The 22,542-nt window shown below is 36.9% G+C and overlaps 1 protein-coding gene and 1 pseudogene across 1 annotated transcript; one reads left to right on the top strand and one right to left on the bottom strand.

Annotated features, from left to right (window-relative positions):
- Positions 1 to 14,917: 14,917 nt before the first annotated feature.
- On the bottom strand, positions 14,918 to 15,522 carry LOC122217010 (60S ribosomal protein L6-like). Its single transcript, XM_042933925.1, has one exon. The coding sequence runs from the start codon at positions 15,505 to 15,507 to the stop codon at positions 14,977 to 14,979; it is 531 nt and encodes a 176-aa protein (XP_042789859.1). The 5' UTR covers positions 15,508 to 15,522; the 3' UTR covers positions 14,918 to 14,976.
- Positions 15,523 to 19,067: 3,545 nt separating this feature from the next.
- LOC122218439 lies at positions 19,068 to 19,336 on the top strand (annotated as a pseudogene).
- Positions 19,337 to 22,542: the final 3,206 nt, after the last annotated feature.

A 22,542-nucleotide genomic window follows, 5' to 3' on the forward strand; every position in this document is an offset into this window, starting at 1 on the left:
GTAATCAACACGATGGTCTCCTCCTTGAGATAAGGCAGCTTATAAAATAAGGCAGCTTTATAAAAATAAAGTTTATTTTTATTTATTTTGAGAGAGACAGGAAGAGTGAGCAAGGAAGGAGCAGAGAGAGGAAGAGAGAAAGAGAATCCCAAGCAGGCTTTGCTGTGTCAGCACAGAGCCTGATGCAGGGCTCAAACTCACGAACTGTGATATCATGACCTGAGCCAAAATCAACAGTCAGATGTTTAACTGACTGAGCCACTCAGGCGCCCCAGGCAGCATTTGTATTCTTAATTCTTTTTATTTTCTTTAGTCACTCTGAGGAAAGTAATAAACACTATTTATGAAGTCTGCTCCTGAGAAGAATATATATCAGGATATATCATTTTCAGTCATCAGTTACCTATGGAATAAGATATTATTATCTAGTAAAAACTATATCACAAAAATGTTAATGGCACATTTTTAGATAGAACAAAATAAGAATTATGCTTAATGGAGAGAAAAGTTCTGAACTATCTGAAAAGATACAGGTATCCTATTTAGATGTTTGAGGGGTAAGAGAAAAAATAATTAAAACCAGGGACAAGAACATCAATAAATCTGTGACCAATCCACCTTTATGAATGTCCTAAAATATGCTATTTTATGGGAATTTTTTTTTCAATTTAAGGGAATTTTGATTAAAGTAGTCCTTTAAAAATTAATCTAGTACAAAATTATTTTCACTATGATGTTTTTATTCCAGATATATATTTTTTTATTTTTACTTTTAGGTGTTATTCTAAAGTGATCATATTTAAGGATAACATATTAATTTAACAAAATAATCCTGTGCTTACCTGCCAACCATGTTGAATATAGGAAAACTTATCCCTCATTATTAGTTTGTAGAGGACTTTCTCTTTCTTTCCTTTAAATTAATTCATGTGCTTTACTGAAGTAAAAAAAATGATTTCTTTTAATCATATTTTCAGATGAATATGAAGTTGGTTGACCTCTTGTAACATTCATTCACGTCTGATAAAAGTCTGATTAAAAGTTAATATGAAGATTAAGATTGTTGAGCACCGGGGAATCTCTTACTTTCAAGGAGCATCTTTAATAATTCTGAAAGCAGGATGCTTCAGCCATCCAGACGTGCAAATCCCTAATCTCTTCTGTTTCAAGAGATAACCATTTATTTCCATTTCCAAGAGAGTCCATCTGCTCATATGGCTTGAGTTCAGAAGGAGTGGAATCCAATAACTGAAAAAGAAGTGAACTTTCTTTTGTCCCTCAGCAAACTGGGCGTCCCTCCCAGGACAGCAGCAGCTTTAGTGGTCATGACACAATCACAGGGACTCAGAGAGATAAATGAAAAACTGACAAGAATATAAATGGGAGCCTTTAACTAAGCACTACTCAGAAAGAAGAATAAAGGTACACGCTCACAAGCGCTCACCACCGGCACATAGAGGAAAGAAAGATCTGAGTAAAAAAGAGTCATATATTTCAGAAAATTACAAACACAAAGAGGAAGACGGTAACATTCTCTCAATATAAAATAATATTGAATTATTATCGCTCTACTTAATATCTAGGCAGTTCATTGGCTTATTTTTTTTTTAATTTTTTTTTAACGTTTATTTATTTTTGAGACAGAGAGAGACAGAGCATGAACAGGGGAGGGGCAGAGAGAGAGGGAGACACAGAATCTGAAGCAGGCTCCAGGCTCTGAGCCATAAGCCCAGAGCCCGACGTGGGGCTCGAACTCACGTGAGATCGTGACCTGAGCTGAAGTCGGACGCTTAACCGACTGAGCCACCCAGGCACCCCGATTGGCTTGTTCATAAAAATTTTGTTCATAAAAATCTGTATTATTTTCTCGTTCCAAAATAGCAAATATTGCTGCTTGGCTTATGAGGTATGTGTAAAACATCAGCCTAAGAGTGGAGAAACAACTAGAGACATGAAAAACATACTAATATGGAAAGGGTAGGAGAAAGGAAGAAGCAAGAACAACTAGCATGATAAGCAAACCTAACAGCTAATTCTGGTCTCTGTTCTGAAAGTGTAGCATTAGTAGGCTGGCAGCAGTTAACTAATGAAAGCAATAAAATCATCTTATATTTGAAGAACACTTTAAACTTTTTCTAAGTCTTCTTAAGTGATTATCTTAAATGAAGGAAATGAAAATTTAAATCACTTGTCCAAAGCCAAAAAATTGATGAATGAAAATCTGTCTTGGAAAACCATATTCCTAACTGCTATTCCACTGTTCTATCCAGTAACAGTGCTGTTTCCAGAAGAAAGACTTCAATCAGGAATCATACACCTCAACATCTGGATATCTAACTCATAAAATAATGGCATTCTGTAGTCTGAAAAGACTTCACATATCATTTACTAATGTGTCCTGAAGTTTTCCAAATGAAGACCTTTTTATAAAATATAAAAGTATTTTTCCAATTCCCACAAGGCTGCAATTGGACTTTTCGGCCCTAGTGATTGGGGAAGTATATAAAGCACATGCATTCAAGGTCTCCTTGCATTATTCCAAGCTTCATAATTTGGAAACTGGTGATTTAGTCCAATCCTCTCATTTTACAGAGAGGAATCCAAAACCCAGGGAAATTAAGTGAATCACCCAAGGACATAAAGCAAGTTATTCAAAGGACCAAGAGTGCAACTACTCTATGCTGCCTTCCTTCCTCTCTCATTTGGGAACAATTTCTTTTTTGTTTCCCTCTTGGCATATTGTGGCTGTAGTTATCATGAGATTTTAATTCTATTTTGAGTGGTTGGTTGACTTGGCAACACTATTTTCCATACAGCCTGTACTTCATTCCAGCAGAGAATCCAATGATTTCTCTGTTTTCTGCTACTGATTGATAGAGTGCCAACACACTGAGGAGATTCAAGGAAAAAGAAATTCATTAAAAACAAAGATGAATACATAAAATTACTAGGAAAAATAAATTTGGGGTGTTTATCTTTGCCATCAGCAGAATGATGAATTAAACTGAGTGTTTTAATTAATTCTATTATTTTCTTTGCATATTGGGGAAACTTTTCTATGAGGCCTTTGCAAAAGTGTAAAAACATAGAACAAATACTACACATATCATATATCATTGAGGCTGTCTAGTATCCTAGGAGTTTTCTCAAAAGTTGCTTTGTGATGATCTCACTTTGAATGGAAAAAAAAAGATAAAGTAGCAGCTTATATTTTAGCATTTTCTTATGTAGTGGTCATTAACTTTTGCAAAAGAAAACGTAGTACTAAATATGTATTTCATTCAGGTAGTGACGTTGTTTTGGTTCAATATGATCAATTACTAAAAGGCAAATTTGTATTTGGTCAATGTGACTTGCCATGAAACATGTTTTGATTTTTATTATCTTTAGTTGTAAACCTGCATAACTGTGTGACAAAATAAATGTGTCAAAAATGATGGACTCTCGCCTATCTTACTAGACCTTAGGAGAAATTAAGCCAATGAGAAGTAAGTTCTGGTGGAATTATTTCGGTCTTATGGAAACATACCAATCAGGAACAACCCCTGATAGAATAAGCTGGGGATGTTGGGAAACAGTCTGAGTGCAGGCTAAAGGAAGCATTTAAACGGTCAGATTCCCAGTGAAGATGTCACATTTCTGCTATATGTAACTTGCCTGTACGCATAATTCTTTGGGCTTTAACTATATTCCAACATTTTTTTCCTGCAAGTAAAACTTAACAATAGAAAAAAAAGGGGGGCGCCTGGGTGGCTCAGTCAGTTGAGTGTCCGACTTCAGCTCAGGTCATGATCTCACACTCCATGAGTTCAAGCCCCTCATCGGCCTCTGCGCTGACAGCTCAGAGCCTGGAGCCTGCTTCGGATTCTGTGTCTTCCTCTATCTCTGCCCCTCCCCTGCTCATGCTCTGTCTCTCTCTGTCTCAAAGATAAATAAAAACATTAAAAAATTTTTTTTTAAATGAGCAGCCAAAACAGTAGTTAAAGTTCAAGGAGGTTATTAATTTCCCATTTTTCCCTGGCCACATTCCTTAGAGGTACACTGTGAAACTGTGAAATTCTCAATATAATAGCTTTAGATTGCTGGCCAGCGAGACAGGTAAAACAAATGCATGCAGGATTCAATAAGGCGGCAGAGTAATTAGATACAACCAATAGAGATTACAGTGTTTCATCAAATTAAATCAAATAATTTTGTATGAAGGTTATGATATTTTTAAATGAGTAAAGATATAATCACTCAGATTGCAAAAAGTGTAGTCTTGAAAATTCCCTTTACTGTCAGTTGAACAAAGAATTAATCTACAGGTGCTCACAGACTCCTCCAAGATGCAGTGCCTGGATCCATTGTTCACTGCCTAATTTCATAACTTGCACTCAACGCTATAAATTCGTACATGTCACTTTTTTCTTAGTAAAGTTTCATTATCATCAGGGGGCAAATCTTCTTGCCATATTCACAGCTCACAGAGGAACTCATATCTGAGACAGTGCTAACATCATGACAGAGGAAAAAGAGGCATACACTGCAATGGCTCTTAATGCTTCTGCTCAGAAGTATCACACACACTTCTAAAAATATAATTCTTCTGCTCTCATGCCATTGACCAATACAAATCTCCTAGCAAGTTCAACAGTAGACATAGGTATATCATTTTCCTTTAAAAATAAACCCTTTTTTGCTCTTGTGATGTGTTTCACCCTACATGGTGTGTAGTTTGATATCAAAATTCACGTTTCGACTACTTTTTGAAAGATAGTTTTCTGGTATATTTTTTGCCTCCCTTTACTACTAGCCTCTCTGACCTCTCCTATTTTCTAAATATATCTCTTATGTAAATATATTTGACATATAGTTCTTGTTAAAAAATGTATTGCTGGATCTTGAATTTTAACCAACATGGGTACAAAGTCTTTTTTCTTAATTGATATAGTTAACAATGTACATTGTTGTAACCACTATTGGGCTTTTCTTTCATCTAACTTTTCTTTTTTTTAATGTTTTTTTTTTTTCTTAAAGAAAGACAGAGTGTGAGTGGGGGAAGGGCAGAGAGAGAAAGGGAGACACAGAATCCGAAGGAGGCTCCAGGCTCTGAACTGTCAGCACAGAGCCCAATGTGGGGCTTGAACTCACAAGCTGTGAGATCATAACCTGAGCCGAAGTCAGATGCTTAACTGACTGAGCCACCCAGGTGCCCCTAACTTCTCTTTTTATATTCATTGCATTATATTATGTTTATTTTGTTCACCTCTATCCCTCCATGAGTTATAGGCCTTAGATAAATACATTTTCTTCTTTTTTGGTGGTTCCTATACATTTTTCTGACATGTATTTGTATTATAAGCAGTGTCTACTGCATATTGATCTATGTATCTACACCTGAAGCAAAACAAGTATCTTCTTCTGCTTTCACCACCTTTGGCCTTCCATCTCTCCAACACCACTCTCTTCTGTTCATGTCAGCCAGAGTTTCTTTATGGATTGTTATGGGCATCCATCTTTTAGACATTGTTTTCTTAAGCAACAATAAATTTTAGTAAGTTCTACACCTACCTTTATTTCTCATATCATAATTCATTTCTCCTAGTTTTACTTCTATTCTGGATATAATATATTCATGGGGCGTCTGGGTGGCTCTGTGCATTAAGCTGCCTACTCATAATTTTGGCTCAGGTGGTGATCTCACAGTCATGAGATCAAACCTCACCTTGGACCCTGCATTTGACATGGAGCCTGCTTGAAATCTCTCTCTTCCTCTCCCTCCGCTCCTCTCTTGCCTGTGAGAGTGCACTCCCTCTCTCCCTCTTTCTCTGTAAAAAATAAAAATAAAAAATAGGTGTAATATATTCTCTAATAGTCTTTCAGAGAGGTATTTTTGTAGTAAATATTCTAAGTCCATTTATACCTAAAAATATTCTTATTAGCTCATATTTAAATAATTTAAAAAGAAAATTATAGGTTTACTTTCATTTTCCTTCAACAATTTGAAACCAATTTATTATATTTTTATATCTCATTTGCCTTGAGAAAATTGATATCACTCTTCTCATCCTTCAACCCTTGAAGTGACTTACTTTTCTTGCTAGAAGCATTTAAAATGTCATTTTCATCTTTGATGTTTTTATATTTCACTATTATGCATCTGAATGTGCATTATTTTTCTTTTCAGCAGATCACATACATTTTCAAACTGAGATCTTATGCCCTCTTTTTTTCAAGAGGGGTTGAATTCTCAATTATTATTTTTTAAGTTTATTCATTTATTTAGAGAGAGAAAGACAAGAGACAAAGACAGAGAGAAAGTGCATATACGCATGAGGAGGAGAGGGGCAGAGAGAGAGAGAGAGGGTGAGAGAGAAAGAATCCCAAGCAGGTTCCACACTATCAGCTCAGAGCCCCATGCAGGGGTCAAACCTACAAACCATGAGATCATGACCCTAGCCAAAGTCAAGTCAGATGCTTAAGCAACTGAGCCACCCAGGCAGCCATCAATTATTATGTTTTTCAATATTTTCTTCCCCTCATGTACTATTTCTGCTTCTTAGCTCTCTTCATACCTGTTGCTTAATTTCTGCTTCTGTGCTCCATTATTATTTTATTATATTTTGTTTTTCTGTCTCTTCATTCTAGGAAACTTCCTGGTTTTTTAGCTCAGTGATTTATTCTTTTGTGAAATTCAGTCTGCTATCAGGCCTATCCATTGAGTTTTTTATTTCAAAGTTAGTCTTTTTGTAACCATCATCTCAGATAGATCTTGGTTATAACCCAATTTCTGCTTCGTGTTTCCAATATTTTTCCCATCTTGCATATTTACTAGGCCAATTTTAAATTTGTGTCTACTTCATTAGATTCACTTCCTCTGGCATGTGTTGTTTGCCTTCTTTGCTTTCTTTCATGGTTATTTCCCTCAAACTTCACTATGAGCTCATCTTTTAAGTACTTGGTACTATCAGTTGTCTACTAATAATGATTGCTAGAGGAGAAGATAAAACCTTAAACATTAGCATATGCAACCCGGAGTAAATTTATGGAACAGAATGGAGGACATATTTCAGGGGAGAGAGTTTCTTGATTGACATCTGAGATTGACCATCCACTCTGTTTCTTTTCCAGGAATCCTTTATCTGCAAAGAAATGTTTTAGACCCTGTGCTCTAGGCTCTGCTTTTTCTTTTTGAGACCAACACTCATTGATACAATTGCCTTATCCAGAGGGAAAAGGGAAAAGCAAACATTCAGAGGATGGCTAGCTTCCCAGCCCTTGTTGTAGCTCCCATCCCAGCCAGGCTCCAGACGACCTCGATGTCACACTGAAGCAGGAGTGTGGAGGGTAAAGAAAAGAGCATACCTGGAAGGTCCTTTCCCAGCATCTTCTGTCTGTGGTTCTTTTGGATTCCTAAAAACAATCTTGCTAGCTGCTGAAATGGCTAGTTGCTCTGTGGCCTCTCCATTGTTGTGTTTTAGTGAGGAAGTCAACAGCCTAAGTTAATTTGTCATTTTCCTGGAAGTTGTAAATACATGTGCATGTGCATTGTATTCTTCATCAGAAGATACATTTGACTCTCAGTGATATGCATGTGACTTACATGAGGCTAATCTCAGTTTCTACAATTTTCATCACTTATTTTGTATCAACCTAAAGGGTAAATTTGATAAGTTTTGGATTTATTCATATCTATTTCTCTCTTTATCTATATGTCAACCTACCTACTTATCTAACTGGATAATTTAGGGTTCAGTCTAATATTTGTGCAGTATGATTGTTTATGCCAGTGAGATATTTGATAATTATTTAGCTCACAGGTAGAAGTATTGTAAAGAACAACATTTCCCAAAATGCTTTTATTAAAGAAACAGATGTAGTTAATTCATTTGTTTAAACAAATGTACACAATATATTTACTAAAATACTAAGAATTCTTCATATATTAATGTGCATTGTGAATTTTGGGAAAAAGTCATGGCATTATATATATATATATATATATATATATATATATATACACACACACACACACACACACATATATATACGTATACATATATACATATATATACACATATACATATATACATATATATGTATATATATGCATAGTATTTTTAAAGTTACAAATATGACTCATAAAATATAGTATGAGCATGTGCAAAATTTTATTTAATTCAAAAAAATGTAAAGCCAGCAGGAGGATGATTTGAAGACCAGAAATTTGTATAGTCCATCAGAAAAGGCATGCTGAATAAATTTGTTACATTACAGACAGAACTGATTTATGCCCTATAAGACAGTAAAACTGTAACCTTTGAGGTAATCATTTCCACTCATCAGTATTAATTTACATCTCTACCTCACAAACAAGTCAACATGTACCTCACAAAGCCTAACCTTGTCAATATTAAATTTTATTAAAAAACAAAACAAAACAAACAAACAAGGGAGGGACCTCCTCTTAAATAAATGATCCAAGGGTGGATCTGTTAGACAATGTTCAAGAATGACCTTGAAAGAACCTTTGGCAATCTTTGTTTGTAAATTTGGGGTCATTTTTATAAAAATTATTTTTCAAATATATTAAGTTGTCTTTTCAGTGGATATCTATCAGGATTAGTATTTCTATATCTATATTTTGGAAAACATTAGAATAGACCATACATAAGTACAGATATCAAGAAATCATAGAGTTGAAGAATAGGTAAAATCTGAACTAGCATTGAATAACACATACACTAAGTACCCCTTTCTTTTTACATGTTCCATGTCATTTTTTGTTTATTCTTTTTCTTCTTTTGCCTTTTCTTAAGTTTCTGGATTTCTTTCCTAAAACCTGTGTGTTGCTACCTTTGGAACTTTCCTTTCATAATAAAAACTTCCTTCATTTTTTTCACTTTCTTCAATGTTGGTATACCATGAGGAGACTGTTCCCCCAAAGCCTTCTCCAAAGGTGTAGCTAACAAAGAAGTAGTAAGCATGTAACACTCCATTGTCTGGAAATCAGAAGGTGGGAGGGAACCCTGACTACCATTTCTAAGTTGTTCATACACTATATTCCTTAACACTTTGTTCCTTTGAAGATTTTGCCTTTGTACTCTTTCTCTTTGGCATTATCTCTTAATATCTGAGCCAGAAATGATCATTCTGGAAAAATTAAAACATCTTCTTTCAGTCTTCCTCAGGTACCATCACAACAATAGGATATTTCAGTCTGTACCACTCAGTTTCTGATTCCATAACCATCAGTTACCATGTTCTTTGAATTTGTGGTGACCTAGACACCCTTCAACCCTTTCTTTCCTTCTCATTAATTCCTTATTATTTTCAGTTCCTTTCTGTAGAACTTGGATTACATGAGCCATCCCTTCAATACATTTATTTCTAAATATGTTCAATTTCTTTAGAGGTTTTGTTTTATCTGAGGGAAGTATATCATTGATGAACAAAAACCCTACAACATCAAAGATAGCCTTGATGGAGGAGTTAAGATGGTGGCGAAGTAGGAGGACCAGGATTTCCCTCATCCCTCAAAGACAGCTGTATTGAGGTCATAACACTCGCAACACCCAGGGAATCAATATGCAAAGTGCAGAAGGATCTTCACAGGTGGAGGGAGACAGCTTGGCGGGATCAAGGTGCATGTATGTGTATTGGGGGAGAAAAACATCATTGGCATGGAAGGGAGAAAACCCCTTCTGTGGAGAGACAAAAGGGAAAGACAGAGAGGCTATGGAATTGGGGTATTGAGTAAGTACAAGAGGTAAACCTCTCGGTACCATGGACTGGGGAATGAGAAATATGGAGAGTGTCAGTTTCTATTTGGCAAACAGCCTTAAGAGCTAAAGATCTGAGTTTTCAGGGTGTGCAACTTTCTCCTGACCTGAGCTGGCCCTGTGCACGCCCCTGGGGTGTGGGAGGGGGAAGGAGCTGACTCCAGGGCACTGTAGCGATCTCAGGGCCACACTGGGAGAGAACAGTCCCTTCCCTTGAGTGTTGTTGGAAGAGCATTTATTGCCTCCAGAAGGACAAAAGACCCTGCAAGTGCCAGCCAAAAGGCTTTTCATTGGCAGGGCTGTGGCGCAATACCAGAACATGGTCCATGAGGTGCAGGGCTCTTTAAGACATTGGGTTTGAATCCCAGCTGAGCACCTATGAAGAGCAGCAGACTGTGGAGTAGGGCAGGCTGACCGTCCATGCTGCTCTGTGAGGGTTGCTTGAACAGTGTGGTTTGAGACACTCTGTCTGGGGAGGAGAGACTGGGGAGTCGTCATTTTTTCCCCATCACCAACAGGGTGGGGATTCAGGAAACAGGACAGTGGGAACCCAGTGGAAGCTGGAACCTCTTACACTAAACCCCACCCCTCCATGCCAGGCAGCTGCTTATCTACTGGAGCAAGACTGACACTTGAATGAACCAGACAGCCTCTCTTCCCAGGACAGCCACCAGTGCCAGTCACCAACAGACAACTTTCCTGCGGTTTTGTATGTTAGTCTGTTTGTCTTTTTTTTTTTCCTTTCCTTTCCTTTCTTTTCCTTCCCTTTTATCTTTTTTCTTCTCTTCACTTCTCTTCTCTTTTTTTTTCTTTCTAGCTCTTTTTTTTTTCCTTTGGAATCAGGCTCATAGTTTCTGATATGGTTTTTGGTCAATTCTTATTTTATATATGTAGTGTATGTATATATATATATATATATATATATATATATATATTCTGTTTTGTTTGTTTAATTAGGCATTTACTCTATTCTTTTTATTTACTTTATTCTTTTTCTATATATTCTTCTTCTTTATTTTCCTTTTCCTCTCTCTTGATTGAAGCTTATAGTTTTTTATTCACTGCTTAGTCTTTTTTTCACCCCTTTCATTTTTCTGTTTGTATGAGATCAGGCATCTTCCTCCCCTTTCCTTTTTTCCAGGGTTACTTCAACTAACAAGCCAAAGCACGCTTGGCTGAAGGTCCAAACACTGCACTACCACAAGCAAGAAAGGGCTTTTCAGAGAACTAACCAGTGGGATAGAGCAGCCAAAATGTAACAACAGAGTACATGAAACACACTCCAAAAAACAGTTCCTGAAGGGCCAGGCCCTGGATGGTGTACGACACAGAAGTTCTCACAGGTGCAGGACACATAAGCTATTAAAACACATAAAAGACAGAAAACTAGCCAAAATGATGACATAAAAGAATTGTCCTCAAAAGAAAATCCATAAAAAATTACAGCTAGGGAATTGCTCAAAACATATATAAACAATGTATCTAAGCAAGTTTAAAAGTACAGTAATAAGACTAATATCTGGGCTTGAAAAAATGCATAGATGACAGCAGAGAATCTATTGCTACAGAGAACAAAGACCTAACAAATAGTCATGATGAACTGAGAAATGCTATAAATGAGATGCAAAATAAACTAGAGACAGTGGCAATGAGGATGGAAGAAGCAAAGGAGAGAACAGGTGAAATAGACGATAAAATTATGGAAAAATATGCAGTTGAAAAAAAGAGGAAAGGAAATTGCTAGACAATAAGGGGATAATTAGAGAGCTAAGTGATTTCATTAATGAAACAATATCCATATCATGGGAGATCCAGAAGTAGAAAAGTGAGAGAAGGGGTTAGAAGGCTTATTTGAACAAATTAGAGCTGAGAACGTTCCTTATCTGGGAAAGGAAACAGGTATCCAAGTCCAAGAGGCACAGAAAACTCCCTTCAAAATCCACAAAAATGGGTCAACACCATGAAATATCATAGTGAAACCGGCAAAAAAAAAAAAAAAAAAAAAGAAAGAAAAAGAAAGAAAGAATTCTGAAAGCAGCTAGGGACAAACAGTCCTTAACCTACAAAGGTAGACACATAAGGGGAGTAGCAGACCTGTCCACTGAAACTTGGCAGGCCAGAAGGGAGTGGCAGGAAATATTCAATGTGCTCAATAGGAAAAATATGGAGCCAAGAATCCTTTATCCAGCAAGGCTGTCATGCAGAATAGAAGGAGAAGTAAAGGCTTTCCCAGACAAACAAAAACTAAAGGAGTTCATGCCCACTAAACCAGCCCTGCAGGAGATCCTAAGGGGGACTCTGTGAGTGGAAAGCAGCAAAGACTACAAAGGACCACAGACATCACCACACACACAAAACCTACAGATAATACAATGGCACTAAATCCCTTCCTTTCAATAATCACTCAATGTAAATGGACTAAATGCCCTAATCAAAAGACATAGGGCATCACAATGTATTAAAAAAGAGGATCCATCTACATGCTTCTTACAAGAGACTCATTTTAGATCTAAGGACACAAGCAGATAGAAAGTGAGGGGATGGAGAACCATCTATCATGCTACTGGATATCAAAAGAAAGCCAGAGATAAAGTAAATTTTATATTGACATACTAGGTTTTAAAACAAAGACTGTAACAAGAGGTGAAGAAGGGCATTATATCCTAATTAAGGCATCTATCTTTCAAGAAGAGCTAACAACTGTGAATGTTTATGCTCCCAATGAGTAGGAACCTAAATGTATAAATCAATTAATCACAAACATAAGCAAGCTTACTGATAATAATACTGTGATTGTAGGGGACTTTAATATTACACTTACAACAATAAACAGATCATTTAGGCAGAAAATCAATGAGGAAACAATGGTTCTGAATACTACATTGATCCAGATGGACTTAACAGATATATTCAGAAATTTTTACCCAAAAGCAGAAGAATACACATTCTTCTCGAGTGTACATGGAGCATTCTCCAAAGTAGATCACATACTGGGTCACAAAACAGCCCTCAACAAGTATAAAAAGACTGAGATCATATTATGCATATTTTCACATCACAACACGATGAAACTTGAAATCAACAGCAAGAAAAAATCTGGAAAGCCCCCAAATGCATGTAGGTTAAATAACATCCTACTAAAGAACAAATGGGTTAACCAGGAAATTAAAGAAGAATTTAAAAAATATATGGAAACAAATGAAAATGAAAACACAACAGTCCAAAACCCTTTGGGATGCAGCAGAGGCAGTCCTGAGAGGACAATACATTGTAATTCAGGCTTATATCAAGAAGCAAAAAAGGTCCCAAATACACAACCTAACCTCACACGTAAAGGAGCTAGAAAGGGAGCAGCAAAGAAAGCCCAAACCCAATAGAAGAAGAGAAACAATAAAGATTAGAGCAGAAATAAACAACACAGAATTAAAAAAAACAACAACAGTAGAACAGATCAATGAATCTAAGAACTGGTTTTTGGAAAAACAAAATTGATAAACCCCTAGCTATACTTCTCAAAAATATAAAAGAGAGGACCCAAGAGATAAAATCACAAATGAAAGAGGAGAGATCACCACTAACATCACAGAAATACAAATAATTTTTAAAGAATACTATGAAAATTATATGCCAACAAATTGGACAATTTGGAAGAAATGGATAAATTCCTAGACACTGACACACTACCAAAACTCACATAGGAAGAAATGGAAAATTTGAACAGACCCATAACCAGGGAAGAAATTGAATCAGTAATCAAAAATCTTCCAACAAATAAGAGTCCTAGGCCAGATGGCTTCCCAGGGGAATTCTACCAGACATTTAAAGCAGAGTTAATACCTGTTCTTCTCAAACTGTTCCAAAAACTAGAAATGGAAGGAAAGCTTCCAGACTCATTCTATGAAGCCAGCATTACCTTGGTTCCCAAACCAGACAAAGATGCCACTAAAAAGGAGAATTATAGGCCAATATCCCTGATGCAACTGGACACAAAAATTCTCAACAAAATACCAACAAATTGAATTCAACAGTGCATTAGAAGAATTATTCGCCATTATCAAGTGGGATTCATTCCTTTACTGCAGGGCTGATTCAATATTTTCAAATCAAACAATGTGATACATCACACTAATAGAAGAAAGGATAAGAACCATATGATCTTATCAATAGATGCAGAAAAAGCATTTGACAAAATACAGCATCTTTTCTTAATAAAAACCCTCAAGAAAGTTAGGATAGAAGAAACATACCTTAATGTCACAATAGCCCATATATTGAAGGCCCACCAGTAATATTTTCCTCAATGGTGAAAAACTGAGAGCTTTCCCTTGAGATCAGGAAGACAACAGGCATGTCTACTCTCACCACTGTTGTTTAATATAGTATTGGAAGTCTTAGGTTCAGAAATCAGAAAACAAAACAAAATAAAAGGCACCCAAATTGGCGAAGAAGCCAAACTCCCACTCTTCACAGATGACCTGATACTCTACATGGAAAATCCAAAAGACTCCACAAAAAAAATGCTAGAGCTGATACATGAATTCAGCAAAGTCACAGAATATAAAATCAATGTACAGAAATCAGTCACATACACCAATAGTGAAGCAACAGAAAGAGATATCAGGGAATTGATCCCATTTACAATTGCATCAAAAAACATAAAATACCTAAGAATAAACCTAACCAAAGAGGTAAAATATCTTTACACTGAAAAATATAGAAAGCTTATGAAAGAAATTGAAGAAGACACAAAGAAATGGAAAAACATCCATGCTCATGGATTGGAAGAACAAATATTGTTAAAATTTTGATACTACCCAAAGCAATCTATACATTCAATGCAATCCGAATCAAAATAGCACCAACATTCTTCACAGAACCAGAACAAACAATCCCAAAATCTGTATGGAGCCACAAAAGACCCTGAATAGACAAAATAATGTTGAAAAAGAAAACCAAAGCTGGAGGCCCCAAAATCTAGGACTTTAGCACGTATTACAAAGCTGTAATCATCAAGATAGCACGGTATTGGCACAAAAACAGGCACACAGAACAATGGAATAGAATAGAGAACCCAGAAATGGAGCCAAAAATATATGGCCAACTAATCTTTGAGAAAGCATGAAAGAGTATCCAGTGGAAAAAAGAGGCACATCTTTTTTTTTTTTTTTTTTTGAGATGGATCTGTTATTTAATTAGGTTCTTTGTAAGAAATTTAGAACACCAATTTGTGAGGGTAAACTCCATTCGTGAGAGCAAACACAGAGCAGAGGTAGCCCTGAAGCTGAGGAACGGCTTTGATTTTTGGCAGAATTTGCGAGTCCACAGCTTTCTGATCAACCTCGCGCTGCTCTATAATCTCATATTTCTCTTTCTCCGTGTCGAAGATCTCACCTTCCTGGTGTCTGGGCTTACGCAGCTTCTTCTTAAAGTAAGCATCAGTGAGGTGTTTGGGGATTTTCACATTGCTGATATCAATTTTGGTGGAGGTGGCAATGACAAATTTCTGGTGTGTTCTACACAGAGGAACTCGATTAAGGGACAGAGGTCCAGTCATAAGTAGCAAGCCACTGCTCAGTTCCTTCAGGAAAATCACTCTCTTGCCTCTGTGGCGCCCAGTGAGGATGATCAAAATGGTCCCAGGAGTGATGCTAGCTCGCAGTTTCCTCACATGCTGACTAAAAGGTTTTTTGCCGTGGTTCAACAGCTTCCGAGGCACATCTTCAGTAGGATAATACCTAGGCATTTTGCAAAGTTTAACCACTCGCAAAAAGATAGTCTCTTTAGCAAATGGTGCTGGGAGAACTGAACAGCAACATGCAGAAGAATGAAACTGGGCCACTTATCTAAATATGAGACAGGAAACCATCAAAATCCTACAGGAAAAAACAGGCACCAACCTCTTCGACCTCGGCCACAGCAACTTCTTACTTGACATGTCTCTGAAGGCAAGTGAGATAAAAGCAAAAATGAACTATTGGAACGTCATCAAGATAAAAAGCTTCTGCACAGCCAAGGAAACAGTCAACAAGACTAAAAAGCGACCAACAGATTGGGAGAAGATAGTTGCAAATTCCATATTGGATAAACGGTTAGTATCCAAAATCTATAAAGAATTTACCAAACTCAACACCTTTAAAAACAAATAATCCAGTGAAGAAATGGGCTGAAGACATGAGTAGACACAAGAATAGACACATGAAACAGACACATAAAGAGATGTTCAACATTGCTCATCATCAGGGAAATACAAATCAAAACTACACTGAGATACCACCTCACACTGGTCAGAGTGGCTAAAATTAACAATTTAAGAAACAACAGATATTGGTGAGGATATGGGGAAAGGGGAACCCTCCTGAACTATTGGTAGGAATGCAAACTGGTGCGGCCACTTTGGAAAACAGTGTGGAGGTTCCTGAAAAAATTAAAAATAGAATTACCCTGTGACCCAGGAATTTATCTGAAGGATACAGGAGTGCTTATTCAAAGGGGTACATGCACCCCAATGTTTATAGCAGCACTTTCAACAATAGCCAAATTATGGAAAGAGCCTAAATGTCCACCAACTAATGAATAGATAAAGAAGATGTGGTATATATATACTATGGAATACTACTCAACAATGAAAAAAGAATGAAATCTGGCCATTTTCAACAACATGGATGGAACTAGAGGGTATTATGCTAAGTGAAATAAGTCAGTCAGAGAAAGACAGATATCACATGATTTCCCCCGATGTGGAATTTGAGAAACTTAACAGATGATCACAGGGGAAGGGTAGGAATAATAAGATAAAGACAGAGAAGGAGGCAACCTGTAAGAAATTTTTAAATACAGAGAACAAACTGAGGGTTAATAGGGGTTGGGAAAATGGTTGTTGAACATTAAGAAGGGTACTTGTTGGCATGAGCATTGGTTGTTGTATGTTAGAGATGAATCACTGGAATCTACCCCTGAAGCCACGACTACACTGTGTTAGCTAACTTGATAATAAATAAAAACAAACAAGCAAAAAAAATAATAATTATTATTATTTTATATCTGTATAATAAAAATAAATGAACTGCTGATGCATACAGCATAAACATTTAAAAAAAAAAGATAGCCTTGAATTCATAGACATTTTTTAAGACTGCTTCAGAACCTTTTTTTCTTTTCCCCTTTACAAAAGATAGGTGCAAGAACAACATGACAGTTCAGAGTCTGAGCAGTCAGAAGGCAAATGTAAAAGTCAAATCTCTTAATAATTCAGAAGAAATCTTAGAGGGTTCAACTAATCTGCATGATGAGTTGAGAAAATTACCTAAGATTTGATATTCTAGGGATCATCCAAAGTGGTTGAATTAGACATATTAGACCAGGAAAAACTACTGGAGATTATTGCAAAGATTTCAGTCTTGATAAAAAACCAAGGATATAGGGCCACTTGGGTTGCTCAGTAAGTCAAATAAGTACTCTTAATATTGGCTCAGGTCATGATCTCCCGATTTTTGAAATCAAGCCCCGTGTCAGGCTCTGCGCTGACAGGCTCTCTCCTCTCTTTGTGGCCCTCCCCCTACTCGCCCGCACGCTCTCTCTCTAAAAAAAAAAAAATAAATAAACACTTTTTTTTAACGTTAACAAATCAAGGATATAAACTGGAACCAAAATGTTGGAGAGGCAGGGGAAAAATAACCTTTCTCTGCATGCTAGGAATCAAGAATGATGAGAGAGTGATGTAATAAACTACGGGGAGTGTATCATTCCTCTTGAAAACAGAAGTTACATCCGATGCCTAGACGGGAAGAACTGCACTCTTCCAGATAGCACCAGAATGCCACTCAGAAAATTCCTCTCAGCCAGAAATGGAAAGAATAGAGAGCACTTTCTAGGAGGTAGGAATTTATCTGCCAGTGTATAAGAGTCAAAGGCGAGGAAAGTTCACCTTCTAACCAACTCTCGGTGCAGGAAGAGCCCTTCGGGAGTGCTGCAGGCTGAGACGTGACTGTTCATCCCTGAGAAAAACTGAAGAGGCTAAAGTGGGATCTGATATGTGTTGCCTTCTAACCATAAAATTATGCTTGAAGCCACATTCCTTGCTGAGATGGGTAAGTAAATTAGTTCTTTCTCTAGAAATTCTCATTCCTTATAATGAAGTAAGCCTGGACACCCAGCTGTCACTCTGTTTGAGATGCAAGAGAGACTTGGTTGGTCCAAGGAGGAAGAGTTCCATCTTTTGGGCCACAGTTTATCGGTAGTAAGTACCTAAACTACACAGATAGGGAATAACAGGAGAGAACACTGATCCTGCCGACTTAGCCGTGGGGCTGAGAATGTAGCTAATCTAAATGGTTTCTGTGGGGGCGCCTGGGTGGCGCAGTCGGTTAAGCGTCCGACTTCAGCCAGGTCACGATCTCGCGGCCCGTGAGTTCGAGCCCTGCGTCAGGCTCTGGGCTGATGGCTCGGAGCCTGGAGCCTGTTTCCGATTCTGTGTCTCCCTCTCTCTCTGCCCCTCCCCCGTTCATGCTCTGTCTCTCTCTGTCCCAAAAAATAAAAAAAAAAAAAAAAAAAAAAAAAATGGTTTCTGTGGCTCTGATCAGGAAAATAGAAATGATTTCAACCATATAAATTAAAAAAATAGAATTCCTTTTGATAAATCAATTTTATCAGTTATTTTTTCATAGTGATACTTCATTATAAAATTCACGCCAATCTGACTAAAATTCCTAGTTCATCATCAATGCTAGAAATATTTCGTTCTAAGTGGACATGTAAAAATATTAGATTTTTGTATGCCAATTTGGTAGAAGTAATTATAACTTATAACTAATGATTCTTAGGGTTAAAGTTAGGGTTTACAAATTAACTGCAACAATTCTGGATATGACTCCAAAATCAAAAGCAACAAAAGCAAAAATAAACAAGTGAGATTATATCAAAGTAAAAAGCTTTTGCATAGCAAAGAAAACCATTAACAAAATGAAATGGTAACCTACTGAGTGAGAGGAAATATTTGTAAATCATATATCCGATAAGAGGCTGATATGCAAGATATATAAAGAACTCATTGGACTCAATCGCAAAAAAACAGTTTTATTAAAAAATGGGCAGAGAATTGAAATAGACATTTTTCCAGAGAAGACATACAGATGGCCAAGACGCACATGAAAAGATGCTCAGCATCATTAATCATCAGAGAAATGCAAATCAAAACCACAATGAGATACTACTTCATACCTGTTAGAATAGCTATTATCAAAAAGACAGGCACTTGGCACAACGTTGTTGCAAACCTGCAGCTGCAGTTGCCACAGTTCTGTCTTCAGTTTCAGGATGTTTCCCAGGGCCAAAAACGCTCTACGTCTTCTAAGTTGTGTCTCGGAGTTCAAAGCATTCAGCAAACTATAGCAAAGCAGAGCCACCAGAAATGGACACCTGATTTCCATGACAAATATTGTGATGCTATATTAGCTGGTGGAGCCACTTTCTGTGTTGCTGTATGGGCACATACAGCAACATAAATTGGAATAGAATGGAACGTGTCTCCTGTTAGCAGAGTCACCCCAAAGGAATGGAGAGATCAGCCCAGCTGATATAATACTGAATTGTTTTAAAACCATCTCATAAGGGATAAAAGCACTGTTCACCCATTAAAATATAGCATACTGGGATGCCTGGGTGGCTCGGTTGGTTAAGCAACTGACTCTTCATTTCAGTTCAGATTGTGATCTCATGGTTTGTGGGATCGAGCCCTACATTGGGCTCTGTACTGACAGCACAGAGCCTTCTTGGTATATTCTCTCTCTCTCTCTCTCTCTTTCTCTCTCCCTCTCTCTGTCACTCTCTGCCCCTCCCCCACTCTCTCTTACTCTCTCTCATTATAAATAAATAAATAAATAAATAAATAAATAAGTAAATAAAATAGAGCATGATTGAAGAAATAAAGTACATTTGAATCCTTAAAAAAATAAAAAGACAAGAAATCACAAGTGTTGGTGAGGATGTGCAGCATGGAGACCCTAGTGCACTGTTTGTGGGAATGTGAACTGGTGCAGCCATTATGGAAAACTCTATGAAGATTTTTCAAAAAAATTAAAATTAGAACTACCATGTGATCCAGTAATCCCACTCTGGGTATTTAGCCGAAGAAAATGAAAACATTAACTACAAAAAATATATACACCCTCATGTTCATTGCAGCATTATTTACAATAGTCAACATACAGAAACAACTTAAGTGTCCATCAGTGGATGAATGGGTAAAGAAATTGTGGTCTGGAATGCATATTTATGACAACATGAATGGACCTTGAAGTCATTATGCTAAGTGAAATGAGACAGAGAAAGACAAATACCATAAGATCTCTCATATGTGGAATCTAAAACAAACAAAACAAAACAAAACAAAACCAACCAACCAACCGACCAACAACAATGACAAAAACAGGTTCACAGTTATAGAGAACAAATTGGTGGTTGCCAGAGTAGAGGTGGGAGAGATGGGCAAAATGACAAAAGGTAAAAAGATCAATCAATCAATAAAGCCAGGCCTCAAAATCACATAATTTTCTACCTGAATAAGATGGTTTAATTGCTCCCACTACTTTCCGTCAACTCACTCATTTAATAGACTTACATACTAAGATCCAGAGAAATTAAGCAAATTACCCAAGATCGTATAAAGGGAGACATACCAATTACGTTCCTCTTAATTTTTACTCTCTCTAATAGTGCTGAAGTTAAAAAATTCGATGCCCATGACTGTCTTTAGAAAAACATATTCCAAATCCTTGGATGTTGTCATAGTGCAAAGACTGGTATAAATTCCCCGAGAAGTAAAACTTTCAACTTCCACCCACGAGTAAGTGTTCCATGAATACATACAAGAAACCAGTAATCCTGACTCATCTGAGGGTAAAATAGTAGAGAAAGAGAACATGGCAGCCAGGAGGGAAAGGGATAAGGTGAACTGACAGATGACAAGATATATAATAATTATAAGCTAAGCAATCAAATGAAAAGTATGGTACAGTTTTAAAATTGTCATTTGGGAAATTTGTTGTCTCTAAATTGTAAAACATAATTTTACAAAACAGTAATTCAATTATATTTGCTCAATGCCTTTTTTTCTCCTATCCAAATGACATTTAATCTTCTGGAAGGGTGCACTTAAAAATCACTAATAACGTCTATAGTGTATATTTCTAAATATTTAATCTAAATATTTGACCAAAAAATCATGGTTTACATTAACATGAATACTTATTTTTCAAACCTCTCGAGTCTACAAAGGATTTGAAATAGCTTTAAAAATATCAGTCTTTCAAAATTTACTAAATGAAATCAATAATCAACAGATTTGTTTGTGAAATTTGAGAAGGGCACCTATCATGATATTTGAGCAGAAGGCTGCAATCAATACTACAATCCAAACATCACTCAACAATACAGCATTGCACTTCTGTGAGTGTGTATGCTGATATTAAGAACTAGGGTTCAGCAATGCTATTTAAAATGTATAGTGCACTTTGTTACTGTGGTGAATAATTCATCAAACAATTGCTGGTGTGTGTATATGTATATTTGATGTAAAAGGTCATCGTCTGCTTTTAGAGGTCTTTTCCCTAACTCCACAGAGCTTTTGAATTCAATTTCTAGAAATACCATAAAATGTCATTGTCCCTTGATGCGATGATTCAGTTTTAATCATTACTATACCTGCGGGTTCTTCAATTAGTCTTGAAGCAAAATACTATGGCTTAAATTTAATTTTTAGTCATTTATATTTCATGCTCAGGCTGTTCATTTAGAGGAATTAAAATTGTGACAAGTAATGCTTGAGCACTGCTGATAATGTCTGCCACCTGAGTGTCTGCTCAGTGGGCCTCTGCTAGTAATGCTCCTCAATGCCAACATTTAATTTGTTAACTTTTTAAAGTAAAAGAGCAAGACCATTTGGTGGCTGTGTAGAACAACTTAGTAAGCAGCCATTCAGATGTTAAAAGGTATTTGTGAGGACTGGGCGCTGTTTAGGGAACAACAAAAATGACTTAGGATAAAGGACAGAAATCAGATGTTTCTATTCTCTTGAATAACTTCAAAATTTCTTTCTTTTTTTTAATATTGACTTATTTTTGAGAGACAGCATGAGCGAGGGAGGGGCAGAGAGAGAGGAGGACAGAGGATCCAAAGGAGGCTCTGAGCTGACATCAGCAAGCCTGATGCAGGGCTTGAACTCACGAACTGTGAGATCATGACCTGAGCTGATGTTGGACGCTCAACCGAGTAAGCCACCCAGATGCCCCTAACCTCAAACTTTCTCAGGTGAGGAAAAAATACGTGAAATCCCTTATCATTGATAGTAATGCTAAGGCTGGAATCACAAGTGTGGGGAAAATTTCATTTGACATTTCTAGAAAAGTCAGCAGCTTGGATCCTTTGTATGAAACTAGCTTGTTCATATTATTTTCAGAGGAGTAATAATTTAATGAGTAAAGTTATTTCTTCAAAACACCTGAGGTTATGCTGCACTTGGCTACCCAACTCTTTTTTTTTTATTTTTTTTAATGTTTTTTATTTATTTTTGAGAAAGAGAGAGAGACAGAGTGTGAGCAGGAGAGGGGCAGAGAGTGAGGGAGACACAGAATCTGAAGCAGACTCCAGGCTCTGAGCTGTCAGCACAGACCCGGATGCAGGGCTTGAACTCTTGAATCACAATTCATGATCTGAGCTAAAGTGGGAGCTTAACCGACTAAGCCACCCAGGTGGTCCGGCTACACAACTCTTGAATCTGCTTAAA

This window comes from Panthera leo, chromosome B1 (genome assembly GCF_018350215.1).
Source record: "Panthera leo isolate Ple1 chromosome B1, P.leo_Ple1_pat1.1, whole genome shotgun sequence".
NCBI lineage: Eukaryota > Metazoa > Chordata > Mammalia > Carnivora > Felidae > Panthera > Panthera leo.